A 20,021-nucleotide genomic window follows, 5' to 3' on the forward strand; every position below is an offset into this window, starting at 1 on the left:
CTTTGTCTGTCCCGTCACCTAGAACCTATTTGCCATGGGTGACCCTACCAGGGGCATGAAGCCCCGGGCAACATAGCTTCTAGGATCATTCGGGCGCACAAATTCCCCCACCACGATAAGGTGGCAGTTCGAAAGGGGAGTCATTTCCAAACTAATAAATTATTATTTTTTAAATGTAAATGCTGTCCTATAATACACACATATCAAGAGTTTTGAGATGATATCAAGGTGGGAAAAATGGATGCCAATCAAGCTTTTGTCCAAAAAACGTTTCGTTACTTCCTCTATGAGTCACTCAACTGTTTGCTGGTTTGTCTACCTCTTCTGTATGTTCAGGTTTCTAGGTCACCTATATGCTGCTGAAGCCCTGATCTCTTTGGACAGGATCTCTGATGCTATTACTCACCTCAACCCAGAGAATGTCAGCGACGTGTCAATGGGAGTGCTGACCAGCGAGCAAGACCAGGGTCTGTGGGTTTTTCATGTCTCGCAGCAAAACAGATGTTTTATTGCTCATTGACATTTGCCAAATTGACAAGGATAATTTATTCTGATTATTTTGATCATTATTGAGATCACAATAATTTATCAGTTATTCACTGATTTTAGGGACAATGATTTTATTGCACTTTGACATTTAAACAGAGAACTGGTTTCACTTCCATGCTGTGCTGAATTACTGCTAATGTACAAATCTTTGTATTAAAACAAAAGTGGACCTCATTCAAAATGCATTGACTCGAAGCAAAATTAAACCAAAACTTTTAGGCCAAAATTAAAGCAACAGCACTAATTTCGCTTTCACATTGAGTTTATCTTGTTAAACAAGTTAGCTGTTGCACTAATTATAGTCTCATGCACTTCTTGCACATTGTGTGTTCTTAGTTGATGTCACTTGACCTAAATCTAATCCAAATCCAAAAACAATGGATGATAATATGTTTCAAACGGCAAGTTCTTTACCTTCTGCTCAAGACATTTAATTTTTGCTTTGTCAATTTGCTAGACTGCAGCTGCAACATCCAAAAGACTTTTGCAGATCTGGAAAAGAATTTTTAAAAAACCATCAGAATTTTAAAATATACAACCCTCCTCCTCCAGCTCTTTCCCCTCCTCTTTCTGCTCAAAGCTGTCCCACCACGCGAACATGCACTTGAAACTCTAAAAAAATGATCAAGCTAAAAGTCAAGATTCATTTGTGACTTCACATGGGATTTGACACCTGCTCTCACGAGTAAAAGTTTGCAAACTCATTGCACCACCACATTCTATTCTTACTGCAAATTTTTTGCTCTTTATACTATCTAATTTCTCTGGGTGAAAAGCCCTGGAATTGCCTAAAATCCATCACAGATGCTAGATTTTTTTAAAGCCTGAAGCCTTGGCAAAAATGACGTGCAGAATTTTCCTTTCAGACCACTGAAATTACAATGTGCTTGAACATTTAATATGGAATTTGTGCTCAATTATGCCCAAAAAATTACAGCCTCCTCCAGCTTCTTTTGTGCAGCCCTATGCTTTATATCTATTTCCTTAATGATGGTATGTTTTGTTCAGCAGGGTCTGACAAAGGAGATGAGCCTGTCGAGTCCTGTGAGTCTTCCTTGTTTACATCTTATTGCATGATTTTTACTTGAAATAATCCAAAATCTCTCCTGGACGATGTTTTAACATTTTGGAACCCAAAACTAAGTTTGAAATAATATTTTTGCCCAAATTTCAAGAATTTGATATAGACATATGTAATGCAGTCATGGAAAAAAATATTAGACCACCTTTGTTTTTGTTTTTTCAAAAACAATTTTATTCAGTTTTTCAAACAATGTTAAAGGACATGGACACAGCCAATAAGACTAATATCTGTAGAAGAACAGACAGACAAAACAAAAACAAATCAGACAATACAGTTAAAACAGCAAAAACAAAAAGGCAAACAAAGTAGTACATATACAAAATATACAAAATACCCCATCCCCTCACTGCTCACAGTTTCATTAACCTGCCAGAGTCCATCACATTTAATATATAAGTCCAGTCTCAGCCTGAATAGGAATGTCCAGTGTCCGTTTTCAGTCCAGAGGGCTTCCAATTGAGGTAAGAAAATCCTTATGACAATAAGTCAAGACTGTCCGCAGGAAGGTAGTCCATGAGTGGTGGCCAGGTGGTCAAGAATAACTATTCATTGCCTTTCATCACTGCACTAATCCTCTCACATGGAAGTACATAAAAAAATCTCTTTGTACCACATAGTAACAGTGGGAGGTTTGTCCTTGATCCACTTCAACAGTATACATGTTCTTGCCAAGAGTAACAGTTTATCTTGCAATTTAAATTTAAGAGAGGGGAGTGACACAAATTTAGATGGCAGGCCCAGTAGAAAGACGCCGGTGTCCTTGGGTTACTTTAGTTTTGAGAATGCCACAAAGCTCTTTTGTTATACAGGACCAGAAACGCGATATGTATTTACACTGCCAAAAAAGATGAATATAGTCCCCTCTCTCTCTGAGACATTTCAGGCATTGTGGTGACAGGCCTGGGTTCATGTTATTCTGAATGGAAGGTGTTATGTGTAATCTATGAAGAATTTTGTATTGAGTTTCCCTCAGTCTATTACAAGAAAACACATTTTTGATACAGTTCAAAGCTTCTTGCCAATCGTCCTCAACGTACTCATTATCTAGGTCCCTTTCCCATTTACGTTGGACATTAAACAAGCTTACAGGACAGGTGTCATGTAACAAGTAGTAAAAGGAGGAAATAAAATGGAAGGAATTCTTGCAATTAATAAGAGAGGATTCTGGGACACTTAACTTAGAAGTTTTGAGGGAGGGCAGACTCAGTTTCCTAATAAAGTGGCGAATCTGCAAGTACTCAAAAAAATGCTCCTTTGGAAGAACATACTGAAGTTGAAGTTGCTGAAAAAAGACATGAGAATACCAATTTCTTGTTCATTTTAATGCCTAGTAAAACTAAAGGTACATTTGTTTGGACAAATATAATGATAACAACAAAAATAGCTCATAACAGTTTAATTTAAAAGCTGATATCTAGCCATTTTCCATGGTTTTCTTGATAATAACCAAAATCACTTAAGTTCTTACATCAATAGCTTTGGCATCGTACTGTCAAAAACAGTGCTTTTAGACATTCGATGTTTTCTTTTCTGTCTGTTTTAGTCACACAGGAGTTAGTACTTGATTGCATAACCATTGTTTTTGATGACTGCAGCCACGCGTCTTGGCATGCTCTCCACCAATTTCTGACATTGTTCTGCTGTCACAGCAGCCCATTCCTGTCACACAAATTCAAACAAATTTGCTCTGTTTTTGGGCTTGTGGTTCTCCATTTTGCCTTTGATGATTTTCCACAGGTTTTCAATTGAATTTAAATCTGGTGATTGAGCAGGCCAAGGCATGGTTGGAATGTTCTGGTTCTCCATCCAGACTTTAACTGACCTTGCTGTGTGGCAAGGAGCATTGTCTTGTTGGAAAATCCAGTCATTGGAGGCAAGAAAGAGTTTTCCAGCTGATGGAAGAAGACTGTTTTCAAGAGTAGCCCTGTACATGACCTGGTTCTTTCACCCTTGTATTTGCCCTGTTCCACCCATACGAAAACAACCCCAGATCATCACTGATCCACCCCCATGTTTTACTGTAGGGGCAAGACAGTCTGGTTTGTAGGCTTCTCCTAACCAAAAAGTTGGCTGGACTGGGCATCAAGTGAAAATTGGATTCATCATTGAAGAGAGCCTTAGCCTAATCATCAACAGTCCAATCCTTGTGATCCCCAGCAAAGAGTAACTGGGCTTTCCTCTGCCTTTTGTTGACAAAGGGCTTCTTCCGTGCCCTGTGTGACTTCAAACCAGCTTCAAGAAGTCAGTTTGGAACTGTCCTTGCGACAGTGCCCACACATTTTCAAGGTCCCTGGAAGTCTGATGACAATTCCTGACACAGGAACGAATGAGTTTATGGTCATCTCGTGGGGTAGCGACCAGCTAGCAGTTTGGTAGTACCATATTCGGCTTGTTTTTTCTTGGTGTAATGAATGGCTATCTTGGAGATCTTCAGTTTTTTTTGCTACCTGTCTCTCACTCATGCCAATTTCCAGCAGTGCCAAAATGACTGCCTTTGTGGCTTTACATAATTCTTTTGTTTTAGGAATTATGTGAGACCTGACAACTTCTGAGTTGTGCTTAGGCTTGAATGTAAGCAGGAAACCACTCTAGGCCTTTGCATGTGCAGTGCTGCTTATGACATGAAATGGCCTCTTATACCCCTTTTCCACCAAACTGGTTCCAGTGCTAGTTCCGTGCTAGTGCCTGACTAAGCAAGCACCAGCTCTTTGCTGGGCAAGAGCTAAGCACCGAGTACGTCAGGGGTGGAGGGCGTGGTTAGTGTGACCACTGAGACCGATGAATGAATGGGACACACAAGCGGTGATGTGTGTCGTTTTTCGCCAGGACGTCCCTGGTCTGATCTCAGATGTATTGGAATGAGTCCCGGGACACACGGAGATTTTACACAAACTGTTGCGCCCTGGAAGCCGGTACAATTGTGTCCCACCAGCGGCACCACAGTGGTGAAAAACAGGACTTCTATAACTTTAGTGTACTGACGCTGTGGTCCTCTCATGAAAAACGGAGCGCACCTACGTGTGCTGTTTATTCCGCTCATAGAAAAGAGAAGAAAATCACTCGGTTTCATCTTGGATAAATCTGACATTAGAACGCCCTAGTTTACTCTTTGTAAAGTCATTTTTGGTCGCACACCAGTCTGAGCACCGTGGCCACCAACAGCCGCTACCGCAGCCAGCTATGTGGGGTGTTCGGGGAACATCAGTAAATTGTAGCGCCTATCGATAAGAAAATGTTCAGCACATCATATGTGTTGCCTGTGACAATGTGAGAAGTGCGAACAAATGAGAAAGTTGGATACACTGGTAAAAAAAAAAAAAAAAAAGTTGATCTGGTGTCATGTGTGGACTTCTGTGTGGTGTGAGCATTGTTCGGTAACTGGCTACATATGCAGTGACGTATGGTGAGGCTCTAACTTGGCTCCTTGCCGATGGAAAAGAAACCGGTTCCAAAATTGGAACCAACTAAACACTGGCCCTAGCACCAGCACTGAACTAGCACCTGGTGCTTCTTGGTGGAAAAGGGGTATTATGTACCTTGGGAATATAATTAAGCTTAAGCATGTCAAATAGGGCAAAGTATTCTGTAACCAGCTGCATTTTCTTTGTGTTCATTGTATTCTTCAGGTAATATACCTTTACTAGTGCCAGGCATTAAAATGAACAAGAAATCGAAAAAAACAAGGGTGGTCTAATCATTTTTTCCATGATTGTTAAATTTTTGATTTTCGCCCTCCAAACAAACAAAAAAAAATTTTTGCCTAGAAAGCCATTGTCAAGGTTCAGTATCTCCAGAAATATTACTACCGCAGTCATAAAATGTAGTGAGGAAAATTGTTCCCAGCAATCCAAATAACTGAGTGGTGTCAGCACTGGCCAAATATTTAGGGTCCAAGCACCCAAAAGTTCATTATTGGCCCTTTCAAATGAAAAAAAAAAAAGTAGCATTTTTTAACGGGGGATGTTTCAGGGCACAAGGAAGTTCTTAAAGTGTGTATATAGATGGCTCCATATTTTCTACTAAAAATTGTCTTTTGAGGCTTAGAGGCTGAACTTTTGAATCTACCATTAGTAGAGTATATATGATTTAAATGATAAGTATAGCACAAGTATGGCAACCCAAGGTTCCAGTCTTTTACTGTTATTACATGCCAAAATAGTGATTTGGACACATTCATCAGTCTACAAAAACTGGCTTGCAATAGTGTAACTTTGCTAATTAAATGTGCACAGTTAGAAGTTGCTTCCCTGTTGTTTTACTTTGAAATTTAACAAACATATGAGACTTTTTTGGCCTACTGAATATTTCCATAGAATAGAATAGAAAAATACTTTATTTATCCTACATACATTTATACACTTAGGACACTGCACACTGAACAGACAAACTGCTGTTAACACACATCGCAATACTTCTGGACATCTTTCAGTCCGCACTCTTCCCCATAATTGTGGTTGCATGTACTGAACTAGACCAAGAAATATGTGGTATTTCTATAGTATGAATAGTAATTTTACTCAAACTCGAAATAAAATATTATAATACTTTGAGATTCTAGTTCTAAGCCATAATCATCAAAATAATATAGTGAAATATTTTACTGTGTAATTAATATACAATATATAAAAGTTTACCTTTCTAAATTAAATTGCAAAAAAAACACCCAAACTTTTTCACAGTATTCAAAATCTTTGAGCTGCACTTGTAGACCCCTTTGCACACTAGTTTTAATGGTCCTACACTCCACATCCCCATTTTGGCTAGTCAAAATAGCAAAAATCTCTACATTTTCATTCCATATTGTTACACATCAAATTCTACTGATGTTGGTACAATGTTTACCAAAGACTGTATTTTTAAAATGGAGAAAATATGGATACATTCATATATACGCTGACATAAACTTTCTGAGACCCCTATATCACCCTTGTTTGAAAATTGTGCCCTTTTTTAAAATTCATGTTCAAGGAGCGATAATTAAAAATGTGGCCATTTAGATCTGCTGGAAATAATTTTGTCAATGTCTTTACCAAATTTTATGGCTGTGGGAGTTATATTTCTAGAGATATTGAACCCTTAAAATGGCAACTTGGGAAGTTGTGATGTTTTTTTTTGAGAGTAAAATTACAAGGTCTGAAACCATATGGATTTCTCAAAATTCTGCCAAAATGTTTTACAGAACCAAATCCCAAATAAGTAAACTCTGAACAAAATCTGAGACAGGCAATTGATACAGACTTACCCAAGAATACTCTTAATATGACATTGAGTCTGTAATAGTTCTGTAATAGTTCCTTGTGTGTATGCAGCAGGGAAGCAAACTCCCTTGTGTTACCCCAGCAGCGTGACATCAGCTCGGGCCATGATGCTTTTCAACCTAGGCAGTGCTTACTGCTTGAGGAGCGAGTATGAGAAGGCCCGCAAGTGTCTGCATCAGGTAACCATGGAAACAAATATTGTATGTGACTTCAGCAAATCTTGGAAATGTTCAGAGTTGTAAGTTATATGTACGTTATAAATGCAACCCTTTCTGGGAGGCAGGGTTTACAACCGATTAAATGCGTAGCATGATGTAACACATTGTGATCATGAGTCATCAAATTTGCAGGTTCTGCAGCTTTAAACGCTAACCCTGCTAGCATGCTTTAGGTGATGGTACACTAATAATTTAGAGGTCATCTAATTGTAATTTGTGTAATCTTCATCAGGCAGCATCAATGGTGAACACAAAGGAGATTCCACCTGAAGCCATCCTGCTGGGAGTGTACCTAGAGCTACAGAATGGTGAGATCTCTGACACTCACTGACACTCACTCTGTCTCTGTCCCTCTCTCTCTCTCTATATATATATATATATATATATATAAATAAATAAAAGTTACGTTTATCTTTTTAAATACAATTGCAAACAAACCAAAAGTTTTTCACAGTATTCAAATTCTTTGAGCTGCGCTTGTAGACCTCTTTGCACGCTAGTTTTAATGGTCTAGAGTCCACATCCCCATTTTGAGGAGTGTGTACACACACACTCCTCAAGAGAGAGACAGATACAGAGACCATTGGAGCCTAGTTATACATTGTTGCAGTAATTGTAGATCCGTCTGTCATTGTTTTTTATCACCATGTTTTTTGTAATCTATCTCATCTATGTATCCATGTAGATCATATATCGAGCATATATCATAGTACCAGGTAAAAGCTTGGACCCACATATTCATTCAGGGGTCTCTTTCTTTTACTACATTCTACAGTGTATAACAGCATTAACGCCATCAAGACAGACATAACAAATAGAACTATATAGTGAGGTAAAAAGTGTAAATAAACCAAATTATGTTTCATATTCACGTTTCCTCAAAGTAGCAACCTTTGGCTTTGATAACAGCTTTGTTCACTCGTATCCCGTTTGCTTTTTTTTAAGTACATTTGTGTCTTATTTTAGCATTTTCCACTTTTTATATTATCTAAATCTATAGCAATGTCAGTTGAAAACTGTCAAAACAGATTTATTGGGATATGTGAGTGTCCACCATGCTTATTTTGTGTTATCTGTTTACTGACCATTGAAAAGGCTGCCAAACAAATGAATGCCTATCAAAGCCACAATTACAGCTCCTCCTCCATGCTGCACAGTGGAAACCACACTTGCAGATACAGTATTTTTCTCTTTTTTGCACAAAGACACAGTGAAACAATCCAACTAATCAGACTCTAGTCCAGATTTCCACTGATCTAATGTCTGTTTCCTGGTTTAGACAGTTATACCATATATTACACAGCAGTTACACCATGAAGGCCTAATTTAGAGTCAGGCCTCCACAGTGAATGTTGAGATAAGTTGGCTGCTTAAACTTTGTCGGGTACTAGCTTAGTTGTACTCATGGCCCTTTGCAATGTGTTTCTCATTCACCCATTCACACACACATACAGTCATACAACAATGGCAACAGACAAAGAGGCAGCCTTTGGGAGCAACTTTGGGCTTAGTGTTTCATCACAGTGGTTTTTGAGACTGTACTTAACTCTGAATATAAGGTTAGTGACTCATGGCTTATGAAAAAGGTGTGCTTAATTTGCATTATTTTTGTATGTCATATCCATATTTAATGGTAAATACAAGTATTGCATCAGACTCTGTATCAAATAATACTCACAAATTCATGAAGGTCCTGATCAGAGTCAAAAGAAACTGGTTGCGATACCCTGATTTTATACTGCTTTGGCTTGCCTCTGTAACCACTGAAAGCTCTGCTGAGCTTTGTCTGGTCACACTCGAGTTTCTCTCTATGATGCGTTTTATTATCTGTTGTTCCTTTCAGTGTGTGTAATGGGTTACGCCTGGAATATAATCCCTGAATCCATGTTGTGTGTCCTCAGGAAACACTCAGCTGGCCCTGCAGATCATCAAACGGAACCAGCTGCTGCCCATGGTAGTCCAGAGGGTCTCCCCAGACTCCCGCAAGAAACCCATCCAACCCTTTCAGTCCGTCAATCCCATCCAGTTCTCATCCTTCACACAAATTCAGCGTAAATAAGTCATCTCCAACCACCCCATTCCACATACACCACCCACCCTTTCAGAGCCTGAACATATATGGTGCGGCTTCCCCTCAGCATCGAAACTGTATGTACTGCAGGTGTGTCTGATGACCGATGGGGAGAAAAGAACTCCAGCTGCAGTGGTGTCCAGTGACTGAGACCACCTGGCTTTTTATTTCCATTTGAATGAGGAATGAGTGTGTTGTCTGAACAATAAAAATAAATTTTATTTACTCTATGAAATGTGTGACATTTCCTCTCCTTTTTGCCATGCAGGCTGTGAAAGCCACAGTGGATGTTAAATGGATATTTTGATAATGTTGTGGCATTTGAGCTGAACACAAAAGGTTATTACAATACTGACTGAGATTCAGCAGGGTGTTACTGAAAGTTATGTCAGAATCAGAGAGATAACTGCTTAACCATCAATCCAAAGCCCAGTGTTTTTTCACATTTATTAATAAATTAAACAGTCCACAATTAAATACTAACTTGTATTTGAATTCAAATCTATATGATGAAAGTACTTCACCTCCATAACCTTGTTTTAGATGGCTAACTGACAGCATGAATATGGGTTCATAAATACCGATGTGTCAAATTTGGTGTCAGAACTGCATATGAAATTTCCAAAATATCCATAACAGCTCTATCCAGAGCAACACATCATCACACTTAATTCACAAGCAGTTGTCCACAGTCCCAGTTAACACCGTATTCTCTATGCAAAACAGATGACACAAATTACTGGGCTGAATTTGTGACAAAACACTGTATGAACTCTATAGATGTTTTTGGATTGTCTCTCCACAATCAGTTTCTGATCACATAAATAACAGTCATGTTCTCACACAGTTATGGTTTCTTCTAGACAAAAATACTGCATTTGATACTTCTACAGTGACAATGTTGACTTTTGGGCATTCGTATGACTTTTAACACAATAAACACTTTTGCCTGTCTAGTGTAAATTTACCTGAAAATCCTAACTATGTGCATTGATTGTTAGTGACTATTTTAGTTTTGTGCCTTTACAAGTACTATTTCATTATTTTTCAGTGCACGCTACACAGAAACAATAAATACTGACTTTGTTAAACCACAAAGCCTCAACTCTCATCCTAACAGACACACCAGGTGGGCGGCCACCCATCTCCACATTCTTTTTGCCTTATTTGACAACAGGATAAAGTGCTTCTTATTGGATGTGCCCACTCTGGTCGGCTTGAATAGGTTCTCTAGGGGTTCCTTGAAAACTAGCAAATCAAAACTTTTCTGACTTTGAATCATCTTTGTGTACAAAATGTGCTGTGGAAATTAACTTGCCTTGCAACCTCCTGACATCAACAAATGAGCCTGCTAAGTGTATGTATTTCTTGTCTGAACAGCATTAAAATTGAAAAAATATCTCTTAGACTTGAACTGACTGAAATCCTGCAGGTTTTCTTCATGACCCTCTAGATCAGCTCTTCCAGTCCCAGGGAAGATAAAGGTCCCCATCTTGCATGACTGAGTAGAAGTGAGATACGCAAATAAGTAGGCCCTGCATTAAGGGGGAGTGCTGCTCCACCAGCCTTTTACAGCACAGGATCATCTGGCTGGAGCTGACACTAGGCTCCTTGGTCAGACTCCTCAGAGACAGACTCTGGAGACACAGCTTCACCACAGCCTCCTCCTCTGCTTGCAGCCTTTACACACACAAAGTAAATGAGTCAGCAACAATCCTGATGAACCAGTATGAGGTCTGGTGTCTTTTGGAACAAACAGTCATGATGAGTATCTGCCATGAGCAGCAATGATCATCACACAGCAACTAAGTGGCAGCACAATAAGGATTTTGGATTATCTTGCCTTTATGTTCATTTTGTGTTATGTCACAACACATTTACATAGTTTCACAGTTCCATTGCAGGTTATGTAATTATCAAACCATGCAGCAAAGCACTGAAAATACTAAATGTTACTGGAAAAATAATGAACTGTATCAGGGTTTTTATTCATTCAGGTTATTTTATTTCATTCATGTAAATGTAGAATTTTCAATACCAGTTTTACAAAACAAATGCACTGTAACCCAAACTACTTATACACATTTCATGACTAACAAAGAAGCAGAAAAAAATTCCTCAATGGACAGCTTCTTGAATTAATCAATCCAATAATTTTGTCACTCAGTAACTCATAAAATGTATTATGTAAACACTTTTGCAAATAGAAACTTACTTAAGACAGTCTTGGCAATATTTTAAAGGGGCACAAGGTAAAAGGAAAATTAGTGTATTAAATTGTGGATCACGAAAATCTTAATGTCACAGGATTTCTTTACTAAAATGTGCTGGACACTTAAGTATAAAGGGGCACTCCCTTTATAGATGCTGGGTTCACGGTGTGAGTACATAATACATAATACACATGTGCATTTTCTAAAAAAACAACCAACCTAGTGGCAGTAAGAAGAAAAGTTCCTTTGTTTGTTGTATATGGCTAAACAAAAAAAGTTTATAAAAGAAAACTGTGTGCATGAGAATGCCAGTGATTTTGGCACATGTAGTAACAGCTGTGGACTTCAGTTACAAAAATGAAGACTCATGACTTGAACTCTGCTCTAAGAGATGACTTGCTTGAGACTTGCCAGCAAAAAGCTGAGGAGACTTGGTGTCTCAAAATTATTCTTTAAAGTTTATTTTTTTTTGTAGTTCTGCCAGAATATCTCCTGTTGCTATGCATGTAATTCTGAAGCACATATTTTTTATTTGCTATTACTTGCTCTTAATTATTAAAAGAGCTAATTTTAAAAATACGTATTTATACCATTTAGTATTAGGCACATATTTAGGATTCAATATTCTTAATAATCTTCATTTGTTCACTCTAGTAACTACTTACAAAACATGTCACCTGTCCTTTATAAAAGATGAATTATTTTAACTGCTGGATTACTGAAACCGTTTTAGCATCCTGTATAATGCTTCAAAATCCTAGTGCTTCTTACCAAAGCTGAATCTTGTTAGTCCAGTTGAATATAGCACAATACATGAGCATGAACTTTTCCTTTCCTCTGAATTTAGGATTTTTGTTCAACCTGACACAAGCAAGTGTTCCCTTGGAGCAATCTAAGCTACCTTTGCAATATCAACAACATAAGGCTTAAGTCAGAGCCTTTGTAAAAATTTGCACTCAACCCTGCAATCAGTATGAATGGACATTGCTTCTGTAAAATATTAGCACTACTTGAAAAACAAAATGTGATTGACAACTTCCTTAAAGTTCTAAGTAACTAAACTGACTGTAAAATGTGTTAATTAACTAATACGAAACATAGTTTACTACAAAAAAAATAATCATTTAAGTCAAGAACTGGTAGTTAATCTTCACCTCCTCTGATGTTTATCATTTTACTATTATATCAGTTCAAATGTGATCCCTCACACATCACGCTGCCCAATTATTACAGCTTTGGCCCAAATGTCACATTCAGGATTAGCATGGAGATATATGTTACAATCTAATCAGAAGCAACGGTGTATAGAAACACTAAAACGTACCACAAGACGGAAACTCTTCTGACTTTTGGACAGCTTTTAAATGCAGACAGGATTGCAGAACATTTCTTGTTCCTGAAACTTTACAGCAGGAATTGCTCTTTTGAACTCACTGTTTTTTGCGTTGGATGCGCTGTCTGGCCTCAGGGGCATAGTTCTGGAGGAAGGCCTGCAGCTTGGGAGGGTCACAGTTTGTGGGAATAATGAAGTGCCCCATCTCATGAAGACTGGGTTTGGAGCGGTCACTGGTATGGACACAAACAACAAGTAATGTCTTACTAAAAGTAAAATGAACGTGTTTGTGGCTTTTAGAGGGTAAGGTCACTGCATACTTCTCCAACAACATAGTGAGGTCCTGCAGGCTCCTGGGGTGTAGGTGAAGGCGTTGGGACATCAGGCTCTGATGGAAGGTTCGGAGAGTGCTGTAGTGCTCGGTGATAGGCTGGACTGGCCCCAGCCTTTCCATGTGGACCACTTGAGTCCCACCCAGGAGGAGACTGATCCTTTCCTTCAGCCAGTCTGTCTGGTGATGCAGGCTACGGTAGCTGGGCAGCTGCTCTAATAGCTGGGAGGACATGGGTAGAGGACAAGTTAGAAAACAAAGAGGAAAACAGTGAACATGTGACAGCATAAGGACTGCAGCTGCATTACTTTGGTCCACTGATGATGAACATCCATGGTTCCCAGCATAACATGTCCAGAGGCATTCATCCCTGACTGGTCAGCGAACACAATGGTATGTCCTGATAGGTGGACAGGAGAGCTAATTAAATTATATCCATCTGTGCCAGTCCATTCACTGGTCTTAGGCAGAGAAATCTGTTATAGAAAGTTGCCTGCGGTACAAAAAGAAGCTGCACAATATTTGAGAAATGTTCAGGTTATAAGGAAAAGGTCACAAAAAGTTAAAAATATACTATTGTGATTTATTTAAAACTATAGTTTTTTTTTGTTTTTGTCAACATGAAATACACTGTACAGTACATGTTTTAATATACATAGATAAGAAATCAGATTCTAAAAAAGTTTCTTCTAACTTTAGAATTCTGACCCACTCAAATCTAATCTGGCTGTGACATAACTTTCTTACTTCAGCTGGGATGAGATTCTTTACCTTGCAGGTGGATCAGGGCCTCAGGATTCTGCTGAGATAGTCGGACCAGACTCTGAAGCTGACAACACCTATGGGCCACTCCCCAGTTGCGTTGCCACCTGCACCACACAACTGACATCATCAACGCAGAAATATGTTCACTACTTCTTAGTAGTTCATGTATAGTCTAAAACTAGCACCCTAAAGAACAATTCAGTACAGTTTTACCATTACCAGGACACTTCAGAGTTAACTTCTGACTGCCTATTCCCAAACCTTAACTGCACATAATAGACACATTTAGTTAAAATACAGTGTTGTTGCCATTTCTTTAGCGGCTCCCACAGTGTTGAAACAACATGAGTAAGCATACCTGATATCAGCTAAATTAAATTTGTAACACAGTTCCTTTTTTAGTCTCTTCAGCTCTTCTCTCCGAGGAAGACTAGCATTGTGTTTCTTTGTGGCCTCAGGCTCGTTGTTTCTCAGCCACAAGCTGACAAAAGATTAGACAATATGAGACCACTCTGAGCTGACTGAAATAGACAAGTCCACATAGGATTTCACTACTCATTTAATAGATTTTAAATGTACACAACAAAGTTTTAAATCAAACAATGCATTCTATAAAACTGTTGTAATTGCTATCTTTTGTGGTGATAAAAGATATCAAAATAGAATTTTCACCAACTCTGTCATTCATCTTAGCCCTATGCAGCTTTTAAGTGACTTCTAGTTAATTATTTTGGTTTTAAAGCTCATTGCTTCACTTGGTACGCTCTTAGCATAAAGACTAGAGGATGGACAAACAACTAGTCTTGTTCTAACACCCCTTAATTCCACCTGTTATATCTCTACAGTTAAATCAGCACACAAACAGCATTTTGAGGCCATGTGTTTTACAATTTAACACACTTCTGTCTCTACCAAAACAGTACTCAAGTTTGAAACCAACCTCTACACGATGTACCGTGTATAGTTCACAAATAATTGTGAGTTGAGTTCTACTGTCACTAACCTGAGTGTAGGCTCCACTCTCCTAGCCTGCTGCAGCTCCTGTTCATGGTCTCTGAAGCCAGTGAAGGTGTAGTAACTTTTATCCCATTTGATTTTCCTGTAGAAAGGCAACTGTGCCTCAGGTGGGCTTTTTGATATCTCTGTACTTGCTTTCAGTGCCTTCATGTGGTCCACAGGTAGACTGCAGGACGTCAAGACGTTCATCACTGTGCTCAAGACGTCATTTGTGTGCAGGGTGAAACTCACTGAGCGGAATCCTGAGAACCAGGCAGAGGGTATAAAATTTCTCAAACAGAACTCAACAGTATTATGCTCAGTACCAATAGAAACTGACCTGAGGTGAGGGGATCTGGCTGCTCATCACTGCTATCCTTTGTGTCCCTTACATAAAAGGTGAGCTTCATTGGCTGAACTGAATGTGATCCAGGCTTTTGCAAGTTTTCCAGATAGCCATTTAGCCTTTTTAATGAATTCTCATTCACATCCTGTAAAACAATTGTTCCCAAATATTTTACACCATGTCAGCACCAATTTCAATATAGCAGGCTGATTTTAATGATTATCTTTTATATTATATTGTATTACGCACGTCTGTTGATAGTCAAGTAGCAATAAATCTGACAGTTTTATTCAAACGTCCCAAAAAGGCTGGAATGTATCTGCATTTTTTGAACATTTTTCAAATCTTTTTATCACTTTCTCTGGTAGTCATTATTTTTATGACTGCTCAGTGCCCAACAAAATAGAACATTAAATGGTATAGAGTAGGTGCCTCTTCTGTCTCTTCAGCCTATGCCTGTTGCTATACACGCACATACTACGGACTGTCCCAAAATAGCCTTTGAACTATTACTTTTCAAATCAATCCCTTCAGATTTACAGATATATAACCTAATACATATTTAGATTTATTGCATTTCTGAAAAAATTATGTATGTAAGGGACCTACCCGTTCTCTGGGGTATTGACCGAAGAAGTCTGGGTGGACTGCAAGATAAAATGGTCTGAGTGCATTGACAGCCTCTGCCCCTGACAAAGTTCTCTGATGAACTAAATATGTAGCCACATGTTTCCTGTGTAGCCTACAAAAAAAAAGGACATGGATGTTAGCTATTCTTTAAAACAGACAAAATGTTAGTGGTGGCTCTAAATACTGTACAGTCAGTGGTGGAGGTGAGATGGAAATAGTCACATTTACGTTGCGTAACTCGTGCTTAGTGGTTATTGATCGATAATGTATTATTTGCCTGAAAATACTACAAATTGTAAGCCCAATGTGTCATCACCCAAATAGCTTTTCCTAAAATGTTTTTAACTTGACTTTTTTATTTGATGAATACATTAAATTACTTTAATAAAACCCCATCAACCATATTATATGAGATGAAGATGACTGTAGTCCAATACAAGACTTTATTCCATGGTGCCAAACTACTTTGAGTTCCTGGCAAACAAGAAAGTGCAGCTGGTGGTTTACCTGGGACAAAACATCCTTTGATCACACCTGTTAACATCCAGGGAATGGACATAGAGATTGTTCAGACATATGCATGTCTGTTCTCCACCTGGGATCCTGCTCTATCCCATCACTCCACCCTAACCAGTCGAGGCAGATGGCCACCGTCCCACTGCCACTAACAGTTTGCTCAAGGGGACTCCGAAGGAAATGCTGGTTTTGTTAGGTATGTCTGTACAGATTTTGCAGGGGTTCACCTTACTATGTGAAGTGTGTTGAAATGATCTATGCTGCAAATTGGCGCTATAGAAATAAAATACAATTGTATTCATTATAAATACCAGTGTGTTCACTTCAGACGGCCAACTGAACTGGCCTAGTGACAAAGACCTTGTGCAAAAAGGGAGAACTAACTGTAGCTGCTGAGGAAACTAACATCATTTTGTCTGTTTTGTTGCTACAGAAACTGTACTTTTAGCCGCTATCTGTGAACACAACACACTTTACCTTTCATCTGATTCTGTCCCCTCAAATTTTATTTTTATATATAATTCTGTATTGTAACTAGGAAGTGCAATCCCAATTATTTACCATTTCTTCAACATCCAATATCAGTCAAACTTACAATGCTGCATTATAAACTTCACTGGTCTACCTCTGTTACTGCAGCATTTTTTCCTCCTACAAACGTATCTCACTTACGTGCAATAACTGTTACTACTTCATCCTTGTGTATACAGTCATCTTAAAAAAACGTCCATCTGTATATAATGTTTTACCTTGCAATTTTGCACTGTGTGTTTCTATATTATTCTTTTGGAGCCTATCCCAGTTGACTTAGGGCGAAGGCAGGGGACACCCTGGACAGGTTGCCAGTCTATCACAGGGCTACACTTAGAGACAGACAACCAAGCACACTCACAGTCGCACCTACGGACAATTTAGTATCACCAGTATACACTATAATAAGTGCAATAAATGAGCAACGACTTTAAGCCTGGAAACAATGCTGCACTTTATTCTTGGGCATAAAGCTCAAAAATTCCAAGTTAAAATATGGAATGGCCTGTAGGCTTCCAGGACTCTGTTGTATGGAGCGATGAGACTAACTGCTTAAACCCATGAAACAGCACACTATCTGGCACATATGAAGAGAAGTGCCCACAGTCAAGCATGGTAGTGGCTTTGTCTTGTTGTGTGGGTGTTTTAGTGCTGTGGAAACTGGTTAGCTTGACTGTGTGTATGGCATCATGGATTTTATGTTTGAAAGAATGTAATGCTCTCAATTTGTAAATTGAAGCCAGACAAATATTGGATTTTCCAGCAAGACAATATCCCAAGCATATGGCCATGTCAACCAAATCCAGTACAGGAAGCTGGGAACATCATTAAGTTGCCATCCCAGTGCCTGGACGGATGGATGGATGAACACTGTGTTTTTAAAATTCACACAAATATGCTTCATTTAACTAACTAGCTACCAGAGTTTAATTTGATATGTTTTTAAAAAAAAATTATTTATAGCACAAGAATGCCTTGTAAGTTCAGGTGGCTTAACAGGTTTGCATTGCAACTGTCATTTTCCTCACTTTATTGCCAATTTTGATTATTTTCTGACTGTTTACAGTGTATTCTTTATATTAAAGCTGTATATGGTACGTAACAGATAAATATTTTTCTGTCTTTAAGGTGTCCTATTTGAATTGTGCATTAATCATGTCACTGAGTCATCTGATTTGTAATGTAGTTTAAGAATGTACAAATTTGGGATCATTTGGTATATTTGTCCTACACTCTATCATAGCCTGACATATCAAATTAACATCGGGCTCAACTGTTCTTGAAATTTATAGCTGTAGCTAAGAGGAGCTAATGCTAATACCATGCACAAAGTTCCATCATACCTCTTAAAGTAGTGTTACCTGATGGTGCATCGCAGGAGGGCGTTGACAGACATTGCCGATGCTGCTAGTCAACAGATGAGCATTTAATCATGGCCTCTGCAGGAAGTCCATCTGCAGCCCTGGTATCAAAACTAGATACATTATTTGTTACCCAGTATCTGTCATAAGCACAGAACAGCGTTCGGCAGTATTCTTTAATTTACGGCAACTTGTCAACACTGGGCAGGAAAGAACTACATTTGCATCACAAAAATCAATTTGATATTTATCTGTTTTTGTCTTTAATCTCAGCCACAGCTGAATACAAACTAAATACCCAAGGATTGCCTGATGTTAGCTACTGAGTTAGCTAGCTATACGATCGGCATTTAGCCGTTTAGTCAAGTCGTCATTAGAGCAAAACAAATATTGGAGAGAACGGATGACAGAAAAATAACCACACTTTACTACTTCAACAGTGTTTCCTTTGTGACTACTGCAAATTACCCACTGACATCAAATCGCGAGGTACCTCTGTAGGCTCGTCTTATTTCATTAATTGCAGCCTTCTCGATCCTTGGTCCTCCGACCCGTGACCCGGAAGTCGATCTTGGTGCATCATAAAAAAAAATTTAAAAAAAAAGGACGTCTCGTTTCCGCATCCCGAGGATCGAGGAGGCTTATTGCAGGAACTGTGAAGGAGGATGCACAGGTGTATCTCTGTGCCACTACTATACTTCACACTTAATATCTGTATTAAATAAAAATAAATAAATTGTGTCACATCTGTACACTCTCGTGACATTCTACTGTGTTGTGACTTGAATTATAAGTGTTCTCAACAGGGGGAGGGGGACAAAACCCACTAGGGGGCCACAGAGAGCTGCCAGGGGGGCCTTGAGATGGCTGAGAATGTTAAGAAAAATACACAAAAAAAATAAAAAATTCTAATGACAAAATAACGAGAGAAACAAATAGTCAATCTGTAGTGCTTCATTTGTATAAACTACCTATCCCAATTACAACAAATAAATAAGGCAAGGCAAGGCAGGTTTATTTGTATAGCAGCACAATTCGCACCTGAGGTAATTTGAAGAGCTTCACACAAAAATATAAGAAGACAGATAAAATCAGTCCACAGAACATCAACACAATTATTGATTAATTACATTAAAAGCAAAGAGGTATAGGATTAGATTTGTGTCAAAATTTTTAACCATCCATCCATTTTCTATACACCGCTTAATCCTCATTAGGGTATACTCCCCAGAGTGGGATTAGAGAGGAGGAAAAAAAATAAGAAAAAAAAAGTACAGAGTGCTCATCAAAGGAAAGTGCCAGAGCAGCAATTCACACTTAATCCTAGCGGTGGGCGGGCTCTTTCATGGCGCGTTCCTGTTGGTTGTTGAGTTTTTGAGCGACACGGCCGTGACCCGGAGGTTCTTCCCCTGTTTATTTGAATTGACCTCTGGGACATATAAAGTTTTTTGAATTTTTTTCGATTCAATAAGCGAGAGAAAGACAAAGGCCGTTGTCAAAATCCAAACAAAAAATCTGGCAGCTCAAACAAAAAAAAAGAGAAGCGCAACCAAATGAGAGAGACGAAGAAGGAAGCGAGAACAAAACTACATCCTCAATCAAAATAAAAGACAGAGTTTTTGTTTTCAAGTGACAATTTTTATTTTGAAGGCTATAATTTTTTGCTTGAGTTAATTTTATTCTCTCTTAAATCCATTAGTTTTGTTTGACTTTTGATAAGTTTTGGTTAAAAATTTGGACACAAATCTAATCCCATACAACACTGTTTGCCGTCATATTTATCATACTAGAAGACATCCTGAAGCAGAAATTTGTTTCT

General features: G+C 38.6%; 2 protein-coding genes across 15 annotated transcripts in view; one reads left to right on the forward strand and one right to left on the reverse strand.

Annotated features, from left to right (window-relative positions):
- cnot10 (CCR4-NOT transcription complex, subunit 10) overlaps positions 1 to 9,415 on the forward strand; it is a 77,111-nt gene extending 67,696 nt beyond the window's left edge. For 5 of the 9 annotated variants that reach the window (XM_008303603.1, XM_008303604.1, XM_008303602.1 and 2 more), the window contains 5 exons: positions 337 to 467; positions 1,558 to 1,593; positions 6,943 to 7,070; positions 7,342 to 7,417; positions 9,011 to 9,415. In XM_008303603.1, coding sequence (XP_008301825.1) covers positions 337 to 467; positions 1,558 to 1,593; positions 6,943 to 7,070; positions 7,342 to 7,417; positions 9,011 to 9,168 — 529 coding nt within the window. In that variant the 3' untranslated portion in view covers positions 9,169 to 9,415. The remainder of the gene's footprint in view (positions 1 to 336; positions 468 to 1,557; positions 1,594 to 6,942; positions 7,071 to 7,341; positions 7,418 to 9,010) is intronic. The other 4 variants (XM_008303596.1, XM_008303600.1, XM_008303598.1 and 1 more) reach the window with 3 other exon arrangements.
- Positions 9,416 to 9,601: 186 nt separating this feature from the next.
- On the reverse strand, positions 9,602 to 18,770 carry tcaim (T cell activation inhibitor, mitochondrial). 6 transcript variants are annotated; one of them, XM_008303606.1, is made up of 11 exons: positions 18,696 to 18,770; positions 18,203 to 18,303; positions 15,774 to 15,906; positions 15,159 to 15,309; positions 14,826 to 15,081; positions 14,181 to 14,303; positions 13,829 to 13,926; positions 13,366 to 13,457; positions 13,047 to 13,279; positions 12,828 to 12,959; positions 9,602 to 10,860 (listed from the first exon to the last, which is right to left on the reverse strand). In XM_008303606.1, the coding sequence occupies exons 2-11, from the start codon at positions 18,235 to 18,237 to the stop codon at positions 10,635 to 10,637; spliced, it is 1,479 nt and encodes a 492-aa protein (XP_008301828.1). In that variant the 5' UTR covers positions 18,238 to 18,303; positions 18,696 to 18,770; the 3' UTR covers positions 9,602 to 10,634. The 6 variants fall into 6 exon arrangements, with proteins under 6 accessions (XP_008301828.1, XP_008301829.1, XP_008301830.1 ...); XM_008303607.1 differs by having other exon boundaries at positions 18,203 to 18,315; positions 18,696 to 18,769; XM_008303608.1 differs by having other exon boundaries at positions 18,679 to 18,750.
- Between the last annotated feature and the right edge of the window lie 1,251 nt (positions 18,771 to 20,021).

Source organism: Stegastes partitus, unplaced genomic scaffold (assembly GCF_000690725.1).
Source record: "Stegastes partitus isolate 25-593 unplaced genomic scaffold, Stegastes_partitus-1.0.2 Scaffold2040, whole genome shotgun sequence".
Classification (NCBI taxonomy): Eukaryota; Metazoa; Chordata; class Actinopteri; family Pomacentridae; genus Stegastes; species Stegastes partitus.